This window comes from Nerophis lumbriciformis, linkage group LG08 (genome assembly GCF_033978685.3).
Source record: "Nerophis lumbriciformis linkage group LG08, RoL_Nlum_v2.1, whole genome shotgun sequence".
In the NCBI taxonomy this organism is placed as follows: domain Eukaryota; kingdom Metazoa; phylum Chordata; class Actinopteri; order Syngnathiformes; family Syngnathidae; genus Nerophis; species Nerophis lumbriciformis.
This window is the reverse complement of record NC_084555.2, coordinates 41,733,467-41,753,298: the sequence shown is the minus strand read 5'-3', so window position 1 is coordinate 41,753,298 and position 19,832 is coordinate 41,733,467. Positions and strand designations below refer to the sequence as shown.

Below are 19,832 nucleotides of genomic sequence, written 5' to 3'. Positions count from 1 at the left end.
CATCATTTTAATTTACAAAAAAAAATCAGCACAAATTGTTTTATTCACTTTTGTTTTGTAGGTCAGCATGTTTTAAATATTTAGTTAATGTTGCTTATCAATGTAAATGTATTATTTATTAATTTTATTTACATAGATTTTTTAGACTCAATCGGCTCAAACATTTTTTATAGTTTAAACAAAGATTAAATGTTTTTATCTGGCAAATTGATGCACTTTTTAATCTTTTCTGTTACAGACTAAAATACAATGTTAGTAAAGGCATTCTTTATTGTGGGTTGACCTACAGTTCTTTCTTCTTTTTTTTTTCTTAATGTTAATAGGGACATTATACGTATAACAATTTAATGAACAAATGATACTATTTACAGTGGAGAGGGATGTCGGGGGGAGTGTTTTCTTCTTCCTACGACGTCGTAACAGAAAATGTTAGAGAAGCAATGATATAAACAAACACACTGTTGGAAAAAAGCTGCCATTGGCAAAACAGTGCCCCCACTTGGCTATAAAAAGACACAATGCGCAACATCAAGCACAGAGCAGGGTGTATAATATTTGGTGATAGACAGGTATTGAAGGTGTTTCAATTAAAAAGTATGATACAATATAGGCTTCTGAGAATTATTGGTCGTACATATAGAGGGTGAAATTATTGTACCACATACAATAAATATCGAACATGTGGCAATGATGGTCTGTGAGGACAAGCAGTTGCTGAGCATCGCCAACTACTGTCCTAGCATGCAAACTACACTGTTTTTATTGATTTTTGCCAGCCCGTGTAAACAGAGATTGTTTTGACAATTCTAAGAAAAAACTAAATTCCTTTCTTTGAACCACTGCATGGAAATAACTCAATTTTCCATCTGATTGTTGAAAGCATCATGCATTAGATTACATTTAAAATCTGCTCTTCACAAATGAAATTGCCAGATGCAGAAAAGTTGACACGGCAACAGGCTGTGGTGGTAACGAGCTGTCGACAGTCTGTGATCCCACACAGAATTTGTGCTGGTTTGACTGAATTGTGGCTTTTTTGCTGGTTATATGTTTGGACTGTATGTAAATTACATTTGTTTTTATACTTCAAACTCTTGGATATTTTATGGAACACTATAACACTATATGTACATGACCATATAGTGATGACGGCTGTGTTGTACTCTCAGCCCTCTTCTCTCTCAGTCTATTCAGTGCCTCCATGTATGAAATATTAGCTCAGTAGCCCCTGCAATATCCACAATACTGTTTAAACATCTTCCCTGTTATTGTTGATCTACTGATATCAGTGGCCTCTGTAAAAAACATTGTTTATAATACTTCAATTTGGGAGAGTCCAAATATTTTCTCTTGGCCACAGCCTTGAACAAACAGCATGTTGTTGTTGGAGAGCGCTGACCACTGTACAGATAGGTCCACTGGAGGCCGGCATTACTTTATTACCACTGCTGGGCTAGTGTAGGTGAGGGGACAGAACAGTAACTGTGAAGATGTATGAGAAGATCAAATAGCTAATTCCCTGCTGTGAAGAGGCCTCGATTTACAAACAACTCCTCACAGTTAACCATCGTGTCATCTACAGTCCGGTGTAAAATTCTTGCTGTGGTCTATTAGATTTTAATACAAATGGCAACCCCGCACATGTGGTGCATGCTGCTAACACTGAACCCAAACGTGGCCCTGTTACATAACAGCCTGACTGGTATGACTTACCACATCCCCTCTCCATGACCTTGACCCCTTTAATTTGTTTGGAAACCTGAGCTCCTGGGTTGAGTATTCCAGAAATGTGAAAAGTTGAGACACTACATAAAATAGACTTCACAAGCGTTTCTTCAGCACACCTTAACATTGATTTTCTTTTCCTTAGAGAAAATCATTGGCCGGCGTGTATTATTTATTTGCCCATTTTCTAGACAGCACTTCTCATGGACTAGTTTGTTTGTCAGCCTGCTAATACTGTTGTATCAATCTTCCATGAATAAATACAAATTGAAAGGAAAATTGAAGGTAAACATTTTGTCTGCATAATCTTCACCAGACCAGCTGGCGCTCATCCGGCATGAACAGGCTGTTTGTATTTTAATTTTTTGGAGTACGGCAATTTGCGCCCATTTGGCCGGGTCGTAGATACATTTGTGATAGTGAACCGCTCCATTGCCTTGTCAGAGATTAGCACAAAGGCTGAGGGAGGCCAAACAAAACCAAATCTGTGACTTTCTGGTTTTGTTTAAACTGAATCTATCACCGCTCTTTCTCCACCGCCTTTGCAGATGAATAATTTAAGAGTCTTTCTTCTACGTATTATGTAATGCTAGTACTCTGACTCGGCATCTTCACATAATCAGACTTCTTGTTAACACTTGACGGATTCCACTATATAATAACAACATGTCAGCCACAGGTTGTAAATGTTGGCTGAATGACTCATCATGTGGAAAACACCCAAAATTGTAAAAGGGCCTAATGAGACAGTTCTTATTTGCACACAAATTATGCTGTTATCACACTATGACATCAATTAATGTGTGGATATTTATATTCTGTGTGTGTGCTTCAAAAACATATATGAAAACTACTGAAATATTTCAAACAATATAAAAATGTTAATTTAAGAAACTGACAATAATGTGTTTGCTGTGTCCGCAGATGTAAACGAGTGCCTGAAGCAAAACATATGCGGCCGTGGAAGGTGTGTCAACATGGAGGGCTCTTACAGGTGCAACTGTTTCCAGGGATACAAACTCACACTGGACAAAGTATGCCAAGGTAACGCCACAGCAGCCAGTTAGATCCATGACAAAGCAACAGCTGTGTAAATAGTTTCCACGCGTGCTACTGCAGAAGCTCCATGACAAATTTGAAGGGCTTTTAAAAGGCTACAAAGAGCTTGAGTGTGCTTTTTTACTCATTATGAGCCCCCTTTCATTTTCTACTATTTCCAGATGAGAATGAGTGTTTGCTGCCAGGGGTCTGTGCCCATGGTCGTTGTGTCAATCTTGAAGGGACCCACAGATGCATTTGTGGTCATGGTTACCAAGTCACCTCAGATAGCAAAGCCTGTGAAGGTCTGCAAAAAAGAATTCTGTGGCTCTTTGCTGCCCTTCTCAGCTCATACCGTTTTGTAAATTGTCCAATTTGTTTCTTAGATATCAATGAATGTGCAACTCGTACAAATTGTCCTGAAGGAATCTGTATCAACACTCCTGGTTCCTACACCTGCAAGAGCTGCAATCCAGGGTTTCAACCATCAGTTGATGGGTTGAGATGTGAAGGTAGGAACACATAAATCAAATGTTTACCTCCTCAAAGGAAATTATTTTCATAATTTGTTTGTCCTTTTAATATGAAGCAACTCTCAAAAATAAACCTCTCACATTTCAACATGTTTGTATCTCGTCTCAATGTACAATGCTACAGAAATCAAACTTCGACATAACTTGAAGTAGTTAGGGCCTGATCGACTAAAGGTTTGCATTTATTTAAACACGCTCAAACTTGAAAGTACACGCAAAACTAATCTACTAAGTTCGTGCGCACAGAATTGCTTGACATATATGAACAAAATAAATGCGCAATCCATATAGCATGTCTGTCTACATGTATATTAGGGTGCAACGGATCAAAAAACTCTTGGTTCGGATCGTTTCTCGGATCAGAGTCACGGATCGGATAATTTTTCGAATCAGCAAAAAAAAAGACAAGACAAATAAACAGAAGTTTTGTCTTTTTGTTTATTAACACATTTAAATGATTAAATTAAAATATATCAAATCAACTTAAAGAGCACAAGGCATGATATCTTCTTTTTAACATGTTTGTGGCAATAACATTTAATAAAAGCCATTATTACTGGAAAAACAAATTTATTTAGATTTAAATTTATAATTTTTAAATAATATTATTTTTATTCACCTCATCACAGTCTTCAGTGCCCTGACTGCTCACAATCTTAGTGCTGAGGTCACTGTATGTCCTCTAGCATAGGGCAGGGTCCATGTGAGACAGGCACTTGAACCTGGGATCCAGGGCGGTAGATCTGTGAAGGTAGTCCTGTAGAGTAGGGGGTGAAGTGTATCTGGGATTCAGGTCCTCTCTAATGGCAGTCTTGACATCTCGAGTGATGGTGCTGTCTTCCACACTTCAGTAGCAGGATCATTGACACAGATGGTGAAGTTTCAGTGCTCAGTAGAGATGTAACAGTTTTGAGGGGTTGAAGCACCTGGAGGATCTCCTCTGCCACTCTCACATCATCATCAGACAGGGTGATGATGTCTTTGACATTTGTCTTCAGGGTCTTGTGGGTCAATGCAGAGTATATAGCTGCCTGCTGCTCCAACATATCATAAGTGGAGTTCCACTTTGTTGGGACATCATGTATGAGCTCATGAGTAGGCAGCTTTAGCATTTCTTGCTTTGTCTTAAGCACATGAACAGCTGTTGTGCTTGGGTGGAAGTAGGAAACCTCCTTCCTGATCCTCCCAAGGAGGCGCTCCATCCTATTGACTGAGATGTGATGCCAAATTCACTACATGTGCAAAGCACCTATCAGTGGTCCCAGTCCTGCCTCATTCACTGCATTTATTTGATTTTTGGCATTATCAGTTGTGACTGGGATATCATTATCTTCCATTCCTCCACTGCTTATGTCAGTACCTGTGCAAAATGACTCTCGTAGAGGGGGCGTGTCTTCTCATCTCCCAGGCTGCTGTGATGAAGTGAGCGCGTATCGTCACATAGTTCCCCTGGACGTCCACCCGTCTGTCGTGAGCGCAACAGATGATGCTCAGGATAGTTCATCCACAACTTTTTTCTTCTCCTGCTCATAAAGATCTGGCACAATCTTAGCGCTGAAGTGGGTGCGTGACGGGATGTCGTAACGTGGCTCAAGCACTTTCAGCATGTGTTTAAAACCCTCGTTTTGCACAAGCGAATATGGCCTCATGTCTGCACCTATAAACACACCGATTGAGTTTGTGATGGCTTTAGCCCGGTCTGACTGTGCAACAAGGGGCTGCTTAATTGGCGCAGCCTTCGTTTTCACTCCTGTCAGTGAAACCATGGGGTGATGTCGCTTCAAGTGCGTGGCCATGCTAGATTACACACAGTCACGTTTTTATCCACTAACCTCTTTCCTTCATCATTGTATTTGACAGGGAAGCCACAATTCTCCCATACAAGGGATTTAAATGGCGCGGGGCATTCGAGCTCTTCTGTTACTCCGCTCTCCATGACCACGCTGTGTGTGGACTGAACATGCGCAAACTTTTTTTTTTCTTCATAAATCAAACCGCGGATCACGTGTGTGCCGAACCGAAGATACTGATTCGAACGGATCACGGATCAATGTTGATCCGTTGCACCACTAAAGGCCTACTGAAATGCGATTTTCTTATTTAAACGGGTATAGCAGGTCCATTCTATGTGTGATACTTGATCATTTCGCGATATTGCCATATTTTTGCTGAAAGGATTTAGTAGAGAACATCGACGACAAAGTTCGCAACTTTTGGTCGCTGCTAAAAAAGCCTTGCCTGTACCGGAAGTAGCAGACGAGTAGCGTGACGTCACAGGTTGTGGAGCTCCTCACATCTGCACATTGTTTACAATCATGGCCACCAGCAGCGAGAGCGATTCGGACCGAGAAAGCGACGATTTCCCCATTAATTTGAGCGAGGATGAAAGATTCGTGGATGAGGAAAGTGAGAGTGAAGGACTAGAGGACCTGATATTCAGCTAGTAATGACTAAAACAGTAAATAAACACAAGACATATATTAATTTAATATGCCACAAATTAATACCGCATACCAAACACCTCCCCCCTGCCGTCCATATAACCCGCCAATACAACTCAAACACCTGCACAACACACTCAATCCCACAGCCCAAAGTACCATTCACCTCCCCAAAGTTCATACAGCACATATATTTCCCCAAAGTCCCCAAAGTTATGTACGTGACATGCACATAGCGGCACGCACGTACGGGCAAGCGATCAAATGTTTGGAAGCCGCAGCTGCATGCGTACTCACAGTACCGTGTCTGCGTATTCAACTCAAAGTCCTCCTGGTAAGAGTCTCTGTTATCCCAGTTCTCCACAGGCCAATGGTAAAGCTTAACTGTCATCTTCCGGGAATGTAAACAATGAAACACTGGCTGTGTTTATGTCGCTTCAGTCGGCCGCAATACACCGCTTCCCACCTACACCTTTCTTCTTTGCTGTCTCCATTGTTCATTGAACAAATTGCAAAGGATTCACCAACACAGATGTCCAGAATACTGTGGAATTTTGCGATGAAAACAGACGACTTAATAGCTGGCCACCATGCTGTCCCAAAATGTCCTCTACAATCCGTGACGTCACGCGCTGACGTCATCATACCGACACGTTTTCAGCAGGATATTTCGCGCAAAATTTAAAATTGCACTTTAGTAAGCTAACCCGGCCGTATTGGCATGTGTTGCAATGTTAAGATTTCATCATTGATATATAAACTATCAGACTGCGTGGTCGGCAGTAGTGGGTTTCAGTAGGCCTCTAATGTATATGCAGAATATATGCTGATTATTAGAACACCCACAATAGTTGGAGGAGGAGATGCAAGTTTAGTCGTTTAGGGGGCACAGTGTGATATATCCAGACTGAAACTGGTTTGTGTCTGCTGTTTTACGCCCATATTTAGCACGTTTGAAAAGTTTGGAGACGCAGCCACTTATGCGTAACTGCGCCATGGTTAGAAGTAGACAATCAGTGCAATTTTGACAGACAATGGAAAGAGGGAATCTGTCTGTAATAAAAATATTTGACATATCTGTCCAGCAATTCCATCATTGATCTGATGAATGACTTATGGGTGTATTTGGAGACAGCAGACTAGTGCTGGACAATTAATAAAATGTTAATTTTGATTTTGATTATGGCTTTTGACAATTATAAAAATATATTAGTCAAAAAATAACGTGCATGCAAATACCAGAGCTTGTGACGGTGAAACAGATGAGGATCGAATGAGTGAAAAAAGAACATGTCTACTAGAAGGTTAGGATGTCACAATGGTTGCTTTTTTAATTTGATATAGGGCTAGTATACCTAATTAATAATCACTAAATTCAACAAAAATAGTATGGTATATGATTTTTCGGGTTCACGTAACCGCGGACATAGTCACACAATTGGCCATTAAAACAGAATCTGCTGATAAACTCAAAATAATATCAGGGAAATTGACATAAATATAAGTGATATGTTGTCATTGTGGGGAGAAGAAACATTTGTTTGGTAAAATAATGAGTCCGGTAGCGCTCATTTAACGCTGGCTGTCCTGATCTCAACAATGTCGATACGGCCACTTGAAACAGCGACTAAACTGCGAAGCTAAAAGTAACAAGAATGATCCATCTCATCTGTAAATTAAATTATCCGTTACTAATTTATATCCATTTTCTTTTAAAACTATATTTAAAGTTGAGTTTTGGTGGTACAATAAATACTCATGTTTTCAAATTATTGAATAATTGTGTAACTAATCTTGGTTACAATATCAATCAAAATAATCATGATTACTATTTTTGCCATAATCGTCCAGCCCTACAGCAGACACCAAAAATTATTAATATACACTAACTCCTATATGAAAATAATTTCCCGCACCATGCGTTTTCTTGTGTCTGAACCATAACAGTGCACCAGTTTGTGCCTGCATCTCCCAGAATTCACCTTTGGCATGCTAAAATGTGGGTTCTGTTGTGGATCACACTGCAGGAGTGCTTATTATCCCAGGATAGGTGGCAAAGATAACAGTTGTGTGCTTTATGTGCCACAACATAATAAAACATCACAGGTAATAACATGAAAGTAGAGGGAATTGACGGTCTCCATGGTGACAGTTGGTAGTACACACAAAATCTTCATTTAAATAAGGCACCCAGCACCATATTTTCACTTGTTATGAATTGCATGTGTGCTTAATAGATCACCCACAACTCACCCAATAATAGCACATTTTTAGTTTGCACACACTATTTAGTACTTGTTTAGTTGGAATCTTAGTAGATCAGGTACCTCATATATTAAGAGTGCGTGTGCACAAAATGACTCAGTCACAGTTTGAACTCAAGACCTACTGATCTCAGGGCAGGCACTCTAACCACAAGGCCACTGAGCACTGGTTAAACTCCATGGCTATATGCACATTTCTACATGCTGTGGACAATTTGGTGATACACACAGGTGATGCTGGGTAACTGCTGGAAGAAATAAATATCAAACAATTTGTCCTCAGACTGATTGATGTTCACATCAGAAACATTTACAAATTAACACAAACCCTCATGAGCAATTACACAAATGGATATAAAAGCATAGGCAAAGTGGAAGAAAAAACAATTGTCGTCATGTTAGCCAGGTGTATTACATTTCAATAAAATGCAGCTGAATAGGTCAACAATTAAGCGCCATTTGCAGCAACAGACGGTTTTTCTAATGTAATCGGAGCTATCGACTGCAAACACATTGCCATAAAAACCATCATATGACGAATGTATATGTCAACAGCAAACATTTATATTTGATCAATGTACTGATCATACGTGATGCGCAAACGCACGGAGCCAACAGTGTAGCGATGACACATGATTCTTACATTCAAAGTTACAGCACGGTTGGGAACACACTAGAATCTGGCATTGTGCACTATGGGTGGCTTCTTAGTGAGTACATGTATTTATGTAATTGTCCTTGTCATGTTTGCGCATAGTTTGTGGTAGTCGTGATCCCAGAATGCAGAAGACAGCAAACGGCGTGAAAAGTATTTTTAATGTCCAAAAGAGGCAAGTGCAGCAAAGGAGTGCACACGACAAGAAACTTTGACAGGAAACAAAAAGCTTGTCAGTATAATGACAGCACATAAAACAGGCGTGCTGGCAAACAAAGTAAAAATGCTACTGAGACAAGACATAGGAAGTGGAAACTAGAAAAGAGCGCTGGACAGGAACGAAACACCAAACATAGAAAAACACACACAAAACCAACACAAGGCATGACCTGTGGCCACAGGTAATGAAAGTGACAGTCCTAATATTAATCCATTTAATGTATATTGAGCATATGTGCCCCCCTAATTTTATATCAAATTTTTTTCTGGTTAAACTACACCTTAAGATCCTTTAAACAAGCCCCTGATTGTCTCCATGTGCAAAGTATACTTGTGTTAAAATCTTGTGTGTAAAGTGTGAAATATTAAACCACACCTTTTCCTTGGCGCACTGCTGCACAAACTTGCAGCAATAGTGGAATAGAGTACATTTTTTTACTCAAGCAAGAAGCACCTCCAATTCATTGTCTGTGAAATTCTTCTTTTTCACCATCTTGGTCATTTTCTTTGCCTTTTTTGACCGTATGGAGTGCTGGATCTCAAAGACATGGCTAATTCAAATATGATTTCCGTATTTAAAAAGGGGCGTGGACAGGGACAGACCAGCCGTTTCAACATGTGAGCTCATTGTGGGTTCCATTTGTAACGGGAAGTCGGAATTTCCGAGTTCGTAGTCGGAATTTTAACTGGAACGCCCCTCAAGGTCGGATTTCTGCCTTGGAAATTTGAAGCATTCTCACCATCCCTGAGTTCCTTTCAAAGACGGCTGCTCTGGATGTAAACAATGATATCCGATTCTATAATAGCAGGTGACAGGTAGACAGCTCAGTCTTGGCCTGAAGAGTTTGCCCTAAGCTCTGTCATGCGTCGGCTTAGTGGTTGTTTTGTTTTCCCAATATATGAAGCAGTGCATTCATCATTACACTTTGACAGTAGGATTGCTCGTTTGCATCAAAACAATGTTTTTTCTCACTACGATAGGGCGAAAACCATCCTTGCCTAAGCCCACCCTCCTGGTTTTGGAGAATAAATAGTCTGGGTTTTGGCACCAGCCGCTAGACAAGATCTGACCAATCGAAGTCTATGAGCACAAACTGATGAAGCCTACTCGGATGAGAGGTGAAACTTCTTCCAAGACAAACCAAACAGTCCGGTTGCGATCGATTGAATGCCCTGAGATAAATTATGACGCTTTTGGAAGTGGGGTGTGGTTTCATTTGCAAACAGTGAACGCCTTAAGAATCGAACATCTTGCAGACAGACTCAAAAATGAGATATCAAAGTCACAGTGGAGCAAAATTTACACAAATTAAACACCAAACCATATCCAATACGTATTATCTAGACCAATGGTTCTCCAACTTTTTTCCACCAAGTACCACCATAATGACAAACATTTAAATACAGTAGTGTAATAGGCCTAAATATTCATTCAAAACAAAGCTGAGGTTTTATTGAATAAGTTTATTTAATATTTTTGGACACTGTAACACTACACGCAGTTTGAACATTAACTTTTTGTATGAATATTTAAATATGTGATTCTTTGGCATACCACTAGATGAAGCTTGCGTACCACTAGTGGAGAATCACAGTTTGAGAAATACTATTCTGGACCACAAGGATGTGTTTTTAATGTAGAAAATTCTAATAGTTCCCCTTTAATGACAAATTACCACCAAATAACACAAAGGCAATAACACCACTGTTTAAGCAGAGATTTAGTTCTTGTAAATTGGATGTGTGTGTGTGTGTCCAGATGAGGACGAGTGTGCTCAGGGCAACTGGTGTCTCGGTGGCGTGTGCGCCAACACGGCGGGGTCGTACACCTGCACCAGGTGTAAGAGTGGCTACAGAGTGTCTCAGGATCGACGCAGGTGTGAAGGTTAGTTCAATCCCGAGCTATACTTCTCATTCATAGAAAACCATTTATTCTTTTCAAAGCCTCTTTTGACACATAGCTTTAACTTAACAAAACACACATTAAAACTCATTACATTCCGCTGCCACTGCTGTTCTTATCAGAGTGAGGTTCAAACATGTTGTGCATGTGCTCCGCCCAGATATCGACGAGTGCCAGTCCCTGTCTACCTGTGCAAATGGGATCTGTCTAAATTCAGAGGGCTCTTACACCTGTGAGAACTGCCCCACAGGGTACAGAGTGTCATATGATGGAGAGCTCTGTGAAGGTTGGTAAACCAGCACTCATCCTAAATGGATGCATGCATTGCTTCAAGTGAATCTTATCAACATTGGAGAGGATCTGTCACGGTGAATTAGGTGTTTTTGTTGGCAGCAGACAATCCTCTTGTTCTCCAGTGAATTTCTAATATCCTGTCCGGTTTTGTGCCAGACATTGACGAATGCACGCTGCCCAATGTATGCCCCCGGGGAACATGCACAAACACAGAGGGTTCCTTCACATGTGTCAGCTGTCAGCCCGGTTTCAAAGTCTCCGAAGATGGACAGCAGTGTGATGGTGAGACTTTTGGCGGTCTTGACGCTAGCTGGTTTCATGTTTGTTTACTTGCATGCAGATGTTTGTCTACAATGGGTTTGCCTGAGTTTCTCTGGTTCAGGTTAACCCTGTTTCATCTCATAGACATCACATCACAGCTGGCTGATCTACCCCACTGCCTCTAGCACTGATTATTTAACTCTTGCTCAAACAATGACACACCAGTCTTCAAATAGCGCATGATGTCAACTTCTCTGCAGATAACTCAACTTGAAAGAACCAGGTGTTGACATTTCCTATTTCCTTGCTTCACTGACTTTTTAATTTAGGTGATTTAATGCAACAGGATGTTTTTGTCAGAGATGGCAATCTGGGTTATGATGTGTCCATGTATTTATGTCCAGATGTGGATGAATGCTTGGCAACTCATGTGTGCCCGGGCCAGCTGTGCTCAAACACCCTGGGATCTTATACCTGCAGGAGCTGTGAAACCGGCATGCAGCTGTCTGAAGATGGTTATGGTTGTGAGGGTAAAATAACCTCTCTACTTACTCAGAATAGGCATAATAATTCATTTGAATGTTAAAAAAATGGTGTTATTGCATCTTCAAGCAATGTAGGTAAAATGGAGTGTTAAGTCCCTACATAAACTGTATGAAATGACTCCTTTGTTCAATTCAACAATGGCATGGAAACAGGAGTTCAAAACATTCACACTCAGAGAGATTCAACAAACCTGTTGAAAGTAGAAATTGAGAAAAACCAAACAATGAGCTGAAATATTGAGTGTTAATTTAAGAACCAAATCAATTTAAATTGCTTGTTATACTCTCTGAACATGATTAGACATGCACATAAAGAAATCATTGATGGTTAACAAAGTGTGTTAAAATAATTGTTATCACATATTGAAGCAATTGAGGCAAAGGGATGTGCGCTACTTTGATGCAGCCAACAAAGGCACTGTTGATTTGCTACAAAGCACCTCCTTCAGGTAGCGTTCTGCTCAATGCAGCACTGGTATGGAAGCAGGAGTTCAGAACATTCAGAGAGAGGCATTTTACCATTTAAAATAATTTTTTTTTTTAAATTTGCTGATTGAGTGTTGATTTAAGCACATCCAGGCCAAAATAAACACGACTGCTGTAGTCGCTGAACATGTTTACAGTACACAACATGACATGAGTTATGAGATCAATGAAATAAAATATCTACTTTCTCCAACCCAGAGATTTTAGCTTTTGTGATGACTTCATTAGAATGAGAAAGCCGGATGATTGTTTGATTTGAATATGACCTCAATTATTCACATATACTGCTGTGTTTTTTTAATGGAAGTGGGGGATCTAGCCCGAGAGGAAGATCCCCCACCGATGTGTGTCTCTGCGCTGGGAAAAAGTTTTACAAAACAACCCCGGGTCCAAGTGAGCCTCTGATAGGATTTAAATAAGATGATGGAAAATATTAAAGCCTCAATTTGAAATTAAGTCAACCACAGTGCATCCTACCTCGGTATGATCACACTGTGCAACTCCCTCTATGCACCCAGAGGCAAAACGAAGCAATCATTTAACGATGGCCCACATTATTTCCCTCCAAAATACAATATGTACTCAGCAATGGAATTTTTAGTGATCACATAGCAACAATCCCAAAGACTGTTTTTATATCCAGAAATGATATGCCATCTGTACTAGCTTGCTGTTTTGGAATCTGCAATAATCTTGCGTATCCTATCTTTCCACCCCTTTTTATAAAGCCATATAGTTTAATGAAGAGAGATTTACTTAGTGTACTGTTTGCTACAGTAAGCATTCAGGCGAAAATTCACTGTGCCATTAATGTTATTAACAGGCATAGCATTTGCATGGCTTAATCAGATTCTTTCCCCAAGATGAACTTGTTCTTTCTGTGTCCCTCAGATATCAACGAGTGCCAGGCCGCAGGTGTGTGTTCCACAGGAATTTGCACCAACGCAGAAGGATCCTTCTCCTGCGTGGCCTGTGACCCCGGCTTCACTGTGGCACCCAATGGTCTCTCGTGTGAAGGTCTGTTGTCATCTGCAGCTGCTGTGTTGCCGTGCGTCGTGACATATGTCGACTTGATTACATTTCCTACTAAAGCAGTAGTTTTCAAAATGGACAAAAAAGCAAAGTAGTACTTGGCGTGTGCCAGAGGATTTCAGCGTGTGGAGCAGCATCTTGAGAAAAAGTAGAGAATAACTTCAATTATTCGTTAAAAGGGTCCTATTAGGATGTTTTTGTACTGTACATTTAGTACACTTCTTTGTGGTATGCATAACACGTAATGATGGTTCTTTGGTTAAAAATTTGCATACAAAACCCAAAACCAGTGAAGTTGGCACGTTGTGTAATTTGCAGTGTTGGGACTAACGCGTTACAAAGTAACGCGTTACTGTAACGTCGTTAGTTTCGGCGGTAACTAGTAATTTAACGCGTTATTTTTTATATTAAGTAACTCAGTTACCGTTACTACATGATGCATTACTGCGTTATTTTACGTTACTTTTTATGTAGTATAAAGTGTGTTTTATCGGAGCGCTGCTGTGTCATCGTTCTGATTCTTCTTGTGTCATAAGCCGGAGAAGAGAGAAATGCGCTTTGTGTGTGTGTCTGGGTGTGGGTGTGAGTGTGGGGGGGGGGGGTCTGATCATGGCGGAGCCAGAAGTCGAGTTTGTTAACATGGAGATATTTTCACTACTTTTCTTTTGTCGAGCACAAAGAAAATAACATTTTAGTTAAATGTAAATTGTGCTTTGGATCAAAGATCCCATCTACTGCCCAAAACAGCAATTCAAATCTGCTGAAACAAGCTCCATAAGCAACATGCTTCGACGAAGCTAGTAAAGAGAGATAGAGACTCCAATGACACTTCACCTCCACCACCACCACTTAAGGATTAACTCTGCCTCTGCTCATCATTCCGCACTTAAGGTACACACACTATGTCAATCAATGTTCCCTCTAATTGTTCATGTGTGTGAGCAAACGCAAAAACTCCCTGAGCATTCAGTGGAGCCCATGTGAGCAACATCAAACGTGCACACTGTGGCAACACCAGCAGCACACCTGTCCCAAACCTGACTAAATAACAAGTTAAATCTCCATCCATCCATCCATTTTCTACCGCTTGTCCCTTTCGGGGTCGCTGGAGCCTATCTCAGCTGCATTCGGGCGGAAGGCTGGGTACACCCTGGACAAGTCCCCACCCATCGCAGGGCCAACACAGATAGACAGACAACATTCTCTTATTATTATAATCAAATGACAGCAGTCATTTCCATTTCTAATATAAGTGTTTAGGCCCACTTACAATGACAATAACAAAAAATATTGTTTTTCATTAACTGTGTACTTGTATTGTTTGTCTGGGTGGAGGTCCTGCTTTGGAAATAGTTTGTACCCCTTTCAGACATTGCATTTAGTTCCCATTAAAACATTCACATGTTGCACAATGAGATGTAAGCAGGGGATCATGTGTACATTCCTGCCACTTCCTGTTTGTAAAAAATATATTTTTATTAGTATGTATTTAATATACTAACAGCATTTAATGATTAATATTTATAAATTAATATTCCTAATAAATGACACTAGAATAAGCACACATTTGATTGGTAAATCATAGAGTAACGACCTGGAATTACACTTTATGTGTGGTGTTGGAGTTGTCCGACTTTTTGTGTGGCTGTAAACGCATCACTGGCTAAGTGCCATATGTGCATGTGTTGGCGCAAGTGAGAAAGAGCGAGCGGCTGCTGTTGATATAACAGTGATGTGCATTACTTTTTGGTGTAAGTAACTGAGTTAGTAACTGAGTTACTTTTGAAATGAAGTAACTAGTAACTGTAACTAGTTACTGGTTTTCAGTAACTAACCCAACACTGGTAAGTTGTAAATAAAAACAGAATACAATTACGTACAAATCGTTTTCAACTTATATTCAATTGAATACACTGCAAAGACAAGATATTTAATGTTTGAACTGAGAATTTATTTTTTGCAAATAATCATTAACTTAGAATTTAATGGCAGAACACATTGCAAAAAAGTTGGCACATGGGGCATTTTTACCACTGTGTTACATGGCCTTTCCTTTTAACAACACTCAGTAAACATTTGGGAACTGAGGAGACACATTTTTTAAGCTTTTCAGGTGGAATTCTTTCCCATTCTTGCTTGATGTACAGCTTAAGTTGTTCAACAATCCTGGGTCTCTGTTGTGGTATTTTAGGCTTCATATTGCGCCACACATTTTCAATGGGAGACAGGTCTGGACTACAGGCAGACCAGTCTCGTACCCGCACTTTTTCACTATGAAGCCACGCTATTGTAACACGTGGCTTGGCATTGTCTTGCTGAAATAAGCAGGGGCGTCCATGAAAAAGACGTTGCTTGGATGGCAACATACGTTGCTCCAAAACCTGTATGTACCTTTCAGCATTAATGGCGCCTTCACAGATGTGTAAGTTACCCATGCCTTGGGCACTAATACACTTCCATACCATCACAGATGCAGGCTTTTGAACTTTGCGCCTGTAACAGTCCAGATGGTTTTTTTCTTCTTTGGTCTGGAGGACACAACGTCCACAGTTTCCAAAAACAATTTGAAACGTGGACTCGTCAGATCACAGAACACTTTTACACTTTGCATCAGTCCATCTTAGATGAGCTCAGGCCCAGCGAAACCGGCGGCGTTTCTGTGTGTTGTTGATAAATGGATTTCGCTTTGCATAGTAGAGTTTTAACTTGCACTTACAGCTGTAGCGACCAACTGTAGTTACTGATAATGGTTTTCTGAAGTGTTCCTGAGCCCATGTGGGGAAATTCTTTACACACTGATGTCGGTTTTTAATGCAGTACCGCCTGAGGGATCAAAGGTCACGGGCATTCAATGTTGGTTTTCAGCCTTGCTGCTTACATGCAATGATTTCTCCAGATTCTCTGAACCTTTTGATGATATTACGGACTGTAGATGGTGAAATTCCTAAATTCCTTGCAATAGCTGGTTGAGAAATGTTGTTATTAAACAATTTGCTCATGCATTTGCTGACAAAGTGGTGATCCTTTCCCCATCCTTGTTTGTGAATGACTTAGCGTTTCATGGAAGCTGCTTTTATACCCAATCATGGCACCCACCTGTTCCTAATTAGCCTGTTCACCTTTGGGATTTTCCAAATAAATGTTTGATGAGCATTCCTCAACTTTCTCAGTCTTTTTTGCCTCTTGTGCCATCTTTTTTTAAACATGTTGCAGGCATCAAATTCCATCATCAAATGAGCTAATATTTGCAAAGTATTACAAAGTTTTCCAGTTTGAACGTTAAGTATCTTGTCTTTGAAGTCTATTCAATTGAATATAGATTGAAAAGGATTTGCAAATCATTGTATTCTGTTTTTATTTACAATTTACACAACGTGCAAACTTCACTGGTTTTGGGTTTTGTAGATTATGTTTTACAGACCGTTTTCCAGCTTCTTTCTGACTGTCTTAAGGATGCGCCGTTTTGTGTCTTATTTACATGGTTCCATTTTGACAGCTTTTTTCCCCCATCATCCATGTTGTACTTTCTAGTGCTTTCATAGCGTGTTTACTGACAGGTACTGTATAAGTTCGAACTCTACGCTAATTTGTATTTGAAATGGCAACAGCATGTGCATGTACGAGCCAGTCTGCAAAAGGATAGAGAAAAAGAACAAACTAACTTACTACAATAGCGGTTGCGTGCAAAGATCTTCTGGTAAAACTTTACCATACATGGTGATATCCGCTGACGTCACCAATGGGAAAAACGTCACAAATTGGACAAATTCGAAACAACTCGTTTGGAGGCAGTATGAAAGAAGAAACTATTGTAATATGAATACCTCCGCTATGCCTGCATGGTGTGATTGAAATTTGTTGGGACTTATGCAGATCACAAATACACAAAAACAGGTCCAAATAGGTAAGAAAAGTTGGTTTTGCATAATAGGTCCCCTATACAAGAATGTGTCCATTTTCCTTAAGTTCCTGTAAGAGTATGGAACTAGCAGAAAAGTCCAAATATTTGGTGGGATTTATTATAGCGTCTCAACAACCATAATAAGTGTAATATCATATTTAGACTAGCGTGTACTTTACTGTATTTATAAAGTAGGTGGGGACCAAGATGTTTTGTGGCTCATTATGCCACACATTCTAAGAACCCCTGCACCCGATTATACACAAGTCTACTGGTAATGGGGTGTTTGATGGTTTTTATCGTGTTTGTCTATGCTTGTTTCTGTCTTCTTGGCTCCAAGAAGTGACAGTGTGCACTTTTATCTGCTTTTTCCATACTCTGCACTTGTCATATGCATTAGATGTCATTTATTACATACAACAGTATAACATTGGGGAATGGGAAAGGAGGAAACGATTGTAGTATGGCTATGTGAACTACGGTGTTAACATCGCGGTCACATTTTAACAGCAACATGATCAACTGGCTCTAATGTCTCTAGTTGCCTGACGAATGGCAAAGTTACAGGCTTCGTTTTAAGATATGTAGTGAAGCCTGCTGTTCAAGGCTGTCCTCCGTAAGGTAGTGGGCATATACACAGGGTTGGCTTTTCTAGCTTTGGGCGGGTCAGGCTGTACCATATTTACCAGAAAGTACCGGTAGGTTTTTCCTTCATGGCGTCATGAAAATAAAATTCCAGGACCAAATGGAGCAAACAAACAAGGGAGATTATACTTGTTTTCCCATAAAGATGCTCTAGGGACACATGTTACTGTTACAATATCATTAACAAGTCCATTTTGTGTTACCTCCAAACCCCTCAAGGCACTGGTACCATGTCTTTTCCTCAAGCAATGCTTTATAAAAGCTCCATTTGACAAATTCATAACTACACCAAAACAGCTCAAGGTATCCGGGGTTATTGCCGTTGCTTCACAGTAAGAATAGATTTGAGTCTCTACATGAGCCTTGAGTTTGGGCTTCTGTGGATTTTCCACAGCAGAGGTTCCAAACCACAGGACTGCATACCAATACAAAACTGTAACCTGCTTGATTTGCCATTCATTTAATTATTCATTCATAATTTTCTTCCAATAAATGTCTGGCATCCAAAAAATGTGCTTACTAAGTTTTTTCAAACAAAGCATAACAGTGCGTTAATTGAAAATGGACAGACTTTATAAAAATCCCAACAACTTGGCAAAGTTAAACACAGTGTGTCATCATCATGATGTGTGTGTTTGTGTTTCAACGCAGATATGAATGAATGTGATGACACGGGCCTGTGTGTGGGAGGTCAGTGTACCAACACCATTGGATCCTACAGTTGCTCTTGCCCTTCTGGCCTGGAAATGATTGATGGGACCTCCTGCAGAGGTACATGTATATGCTCACCAGAGTTCCACCTTAAAATAGAATATGCATATTTACCTCCCCTTGCTGTCCTAGTAAGTGTACATTTATGCTTATGTGCCACAGATATCGACGAATGTTTGACCATCGTGGGAGTATGCGGAGAAGGACGGTGTCTGAATAGTGAAGGATCCTACATGTGTATCTGCCCTGACGGATATGACACCCTTGATGGGCGGATCGGCTGCCAAGGCACAGTAACACACTGTATCTTTGAGTTGACCTTATTATTAGAACCTAGTCTCTATACCCCATTGGATAAATGCTGGTCATCTACAACCATACTATACTTGTCCAGCTAGTTTGCAAGGGTCGGATCAAATTTTCCAGGCAACCATTCTGTTTTAATTGCTCATAACATCATCAGCTTCTTTAGTCCAGGCGCACCCAGTGGTTATAGCACTGGGCGGAAGAATATTGCTAGGTCATCTGTTATGAAGGACTTCTCTTCCCAACAAATTTGCTGTCAAAATAATTTGAATAATTTTCACTGGAATGTCAGAATTGAATCCGTGTTATTTCTGATGTGTCTTGCCAAAACAGTAAGAGGTAAAAGTTAGATAAATGACAGGATGCCTGGCAGGGAAGACTCCTGTGGCGATGGGTTGGTCTCATTATCCAAGCCCTTGTATTTGTTAGTGCACCCCAGTGTAGTGAGTGAGATTAACTGAAGGCTTGGTCCTTAGCCTGGCGACACACTCCCACTGAGGCTTTGGATGCTTGGTATGCAGGCGTACCAGCCTTCATCAGATACTTTGGCTGCCTGCCACAACAAATCCTCAATACTGATTATTTTAGTAATCAGATGTTGCCACAATGATTAATTTGTTCATTCTGCATCTGCACTGATGCAAAGACTTTGTTAAACATTAGTTTTTATTTGGGGTTTGGTAAGAAGAGTAGGCCTTGCGATGAGGTGGCGACTTGTCCAGGGTGTACCCCGCCTTCCGCCCGATTGTAGCTGAGATAGGCTCCAGCGCCCCCCGCGACCCCAAAAAGGGAATAAGCGGTAAATACTTTGCAGAATGTTGCACTGATAAAATCATATTTTGACCCCAAACAAGTCTAATAAGTATAGTAATA

The 19,832-nt window shown here is 40.3% G+C and overlaps 1 protein-coding gene across 4 annotated transcripts in view; it reads left to right on the top strand.

Moving 5' to 3' along the window:
• Positions 1-19,832, top strand: part of LOC133611820 (latent-transforming growth factor beta-binding protein 2-like) — a 285,634-nt gene that overhangs the window by 211,163 nt on the left and 54,639 nt on the right. For 2 of the 4 annotated variants that reach the window (XM_061968971.1, XM_061968970.1), the window contains exons 20-29: positions 2,650-2,769; positions 2,946-3,068; positions 3,150-3,275; positions 10,635-10,760; positions 10,939-11,064; positions 11,229-11,354; positions 11,738-11,863; positions 13,256-13,381; positions 18,594-18,713; positions 18,816-18,941. In XM_061968971.1, the coding sequence (XP_061824955.1) occupies positions 2,650-2,769; positions 2,946-3,068; positions 3,150-3,275; positions 10,635-10,760; positions 10,939-11,064; positions 11,229-11,354; positions 11,738-11,863; positions 13,256-13,381; positions 18,594-18,713; positions 18,816-18,941 (1,245 nt within the window). Of the gene's footprint in view, positions 1-2,649; positions 2,770-2,945; positions 3,069-3,149; positions 3,276-10,634; positions 10,761-10,938; positions 11,065-11,228; positions 11,355-11,737; positions 11,864-13,255; positions 13,382-18,593; positions 18,942-19,832 lie in introns of all 4 variants that reach the window. The other 2 variants (XM_061968969.1, XM_061968972.1) reach the window with 2 other exon arrangements.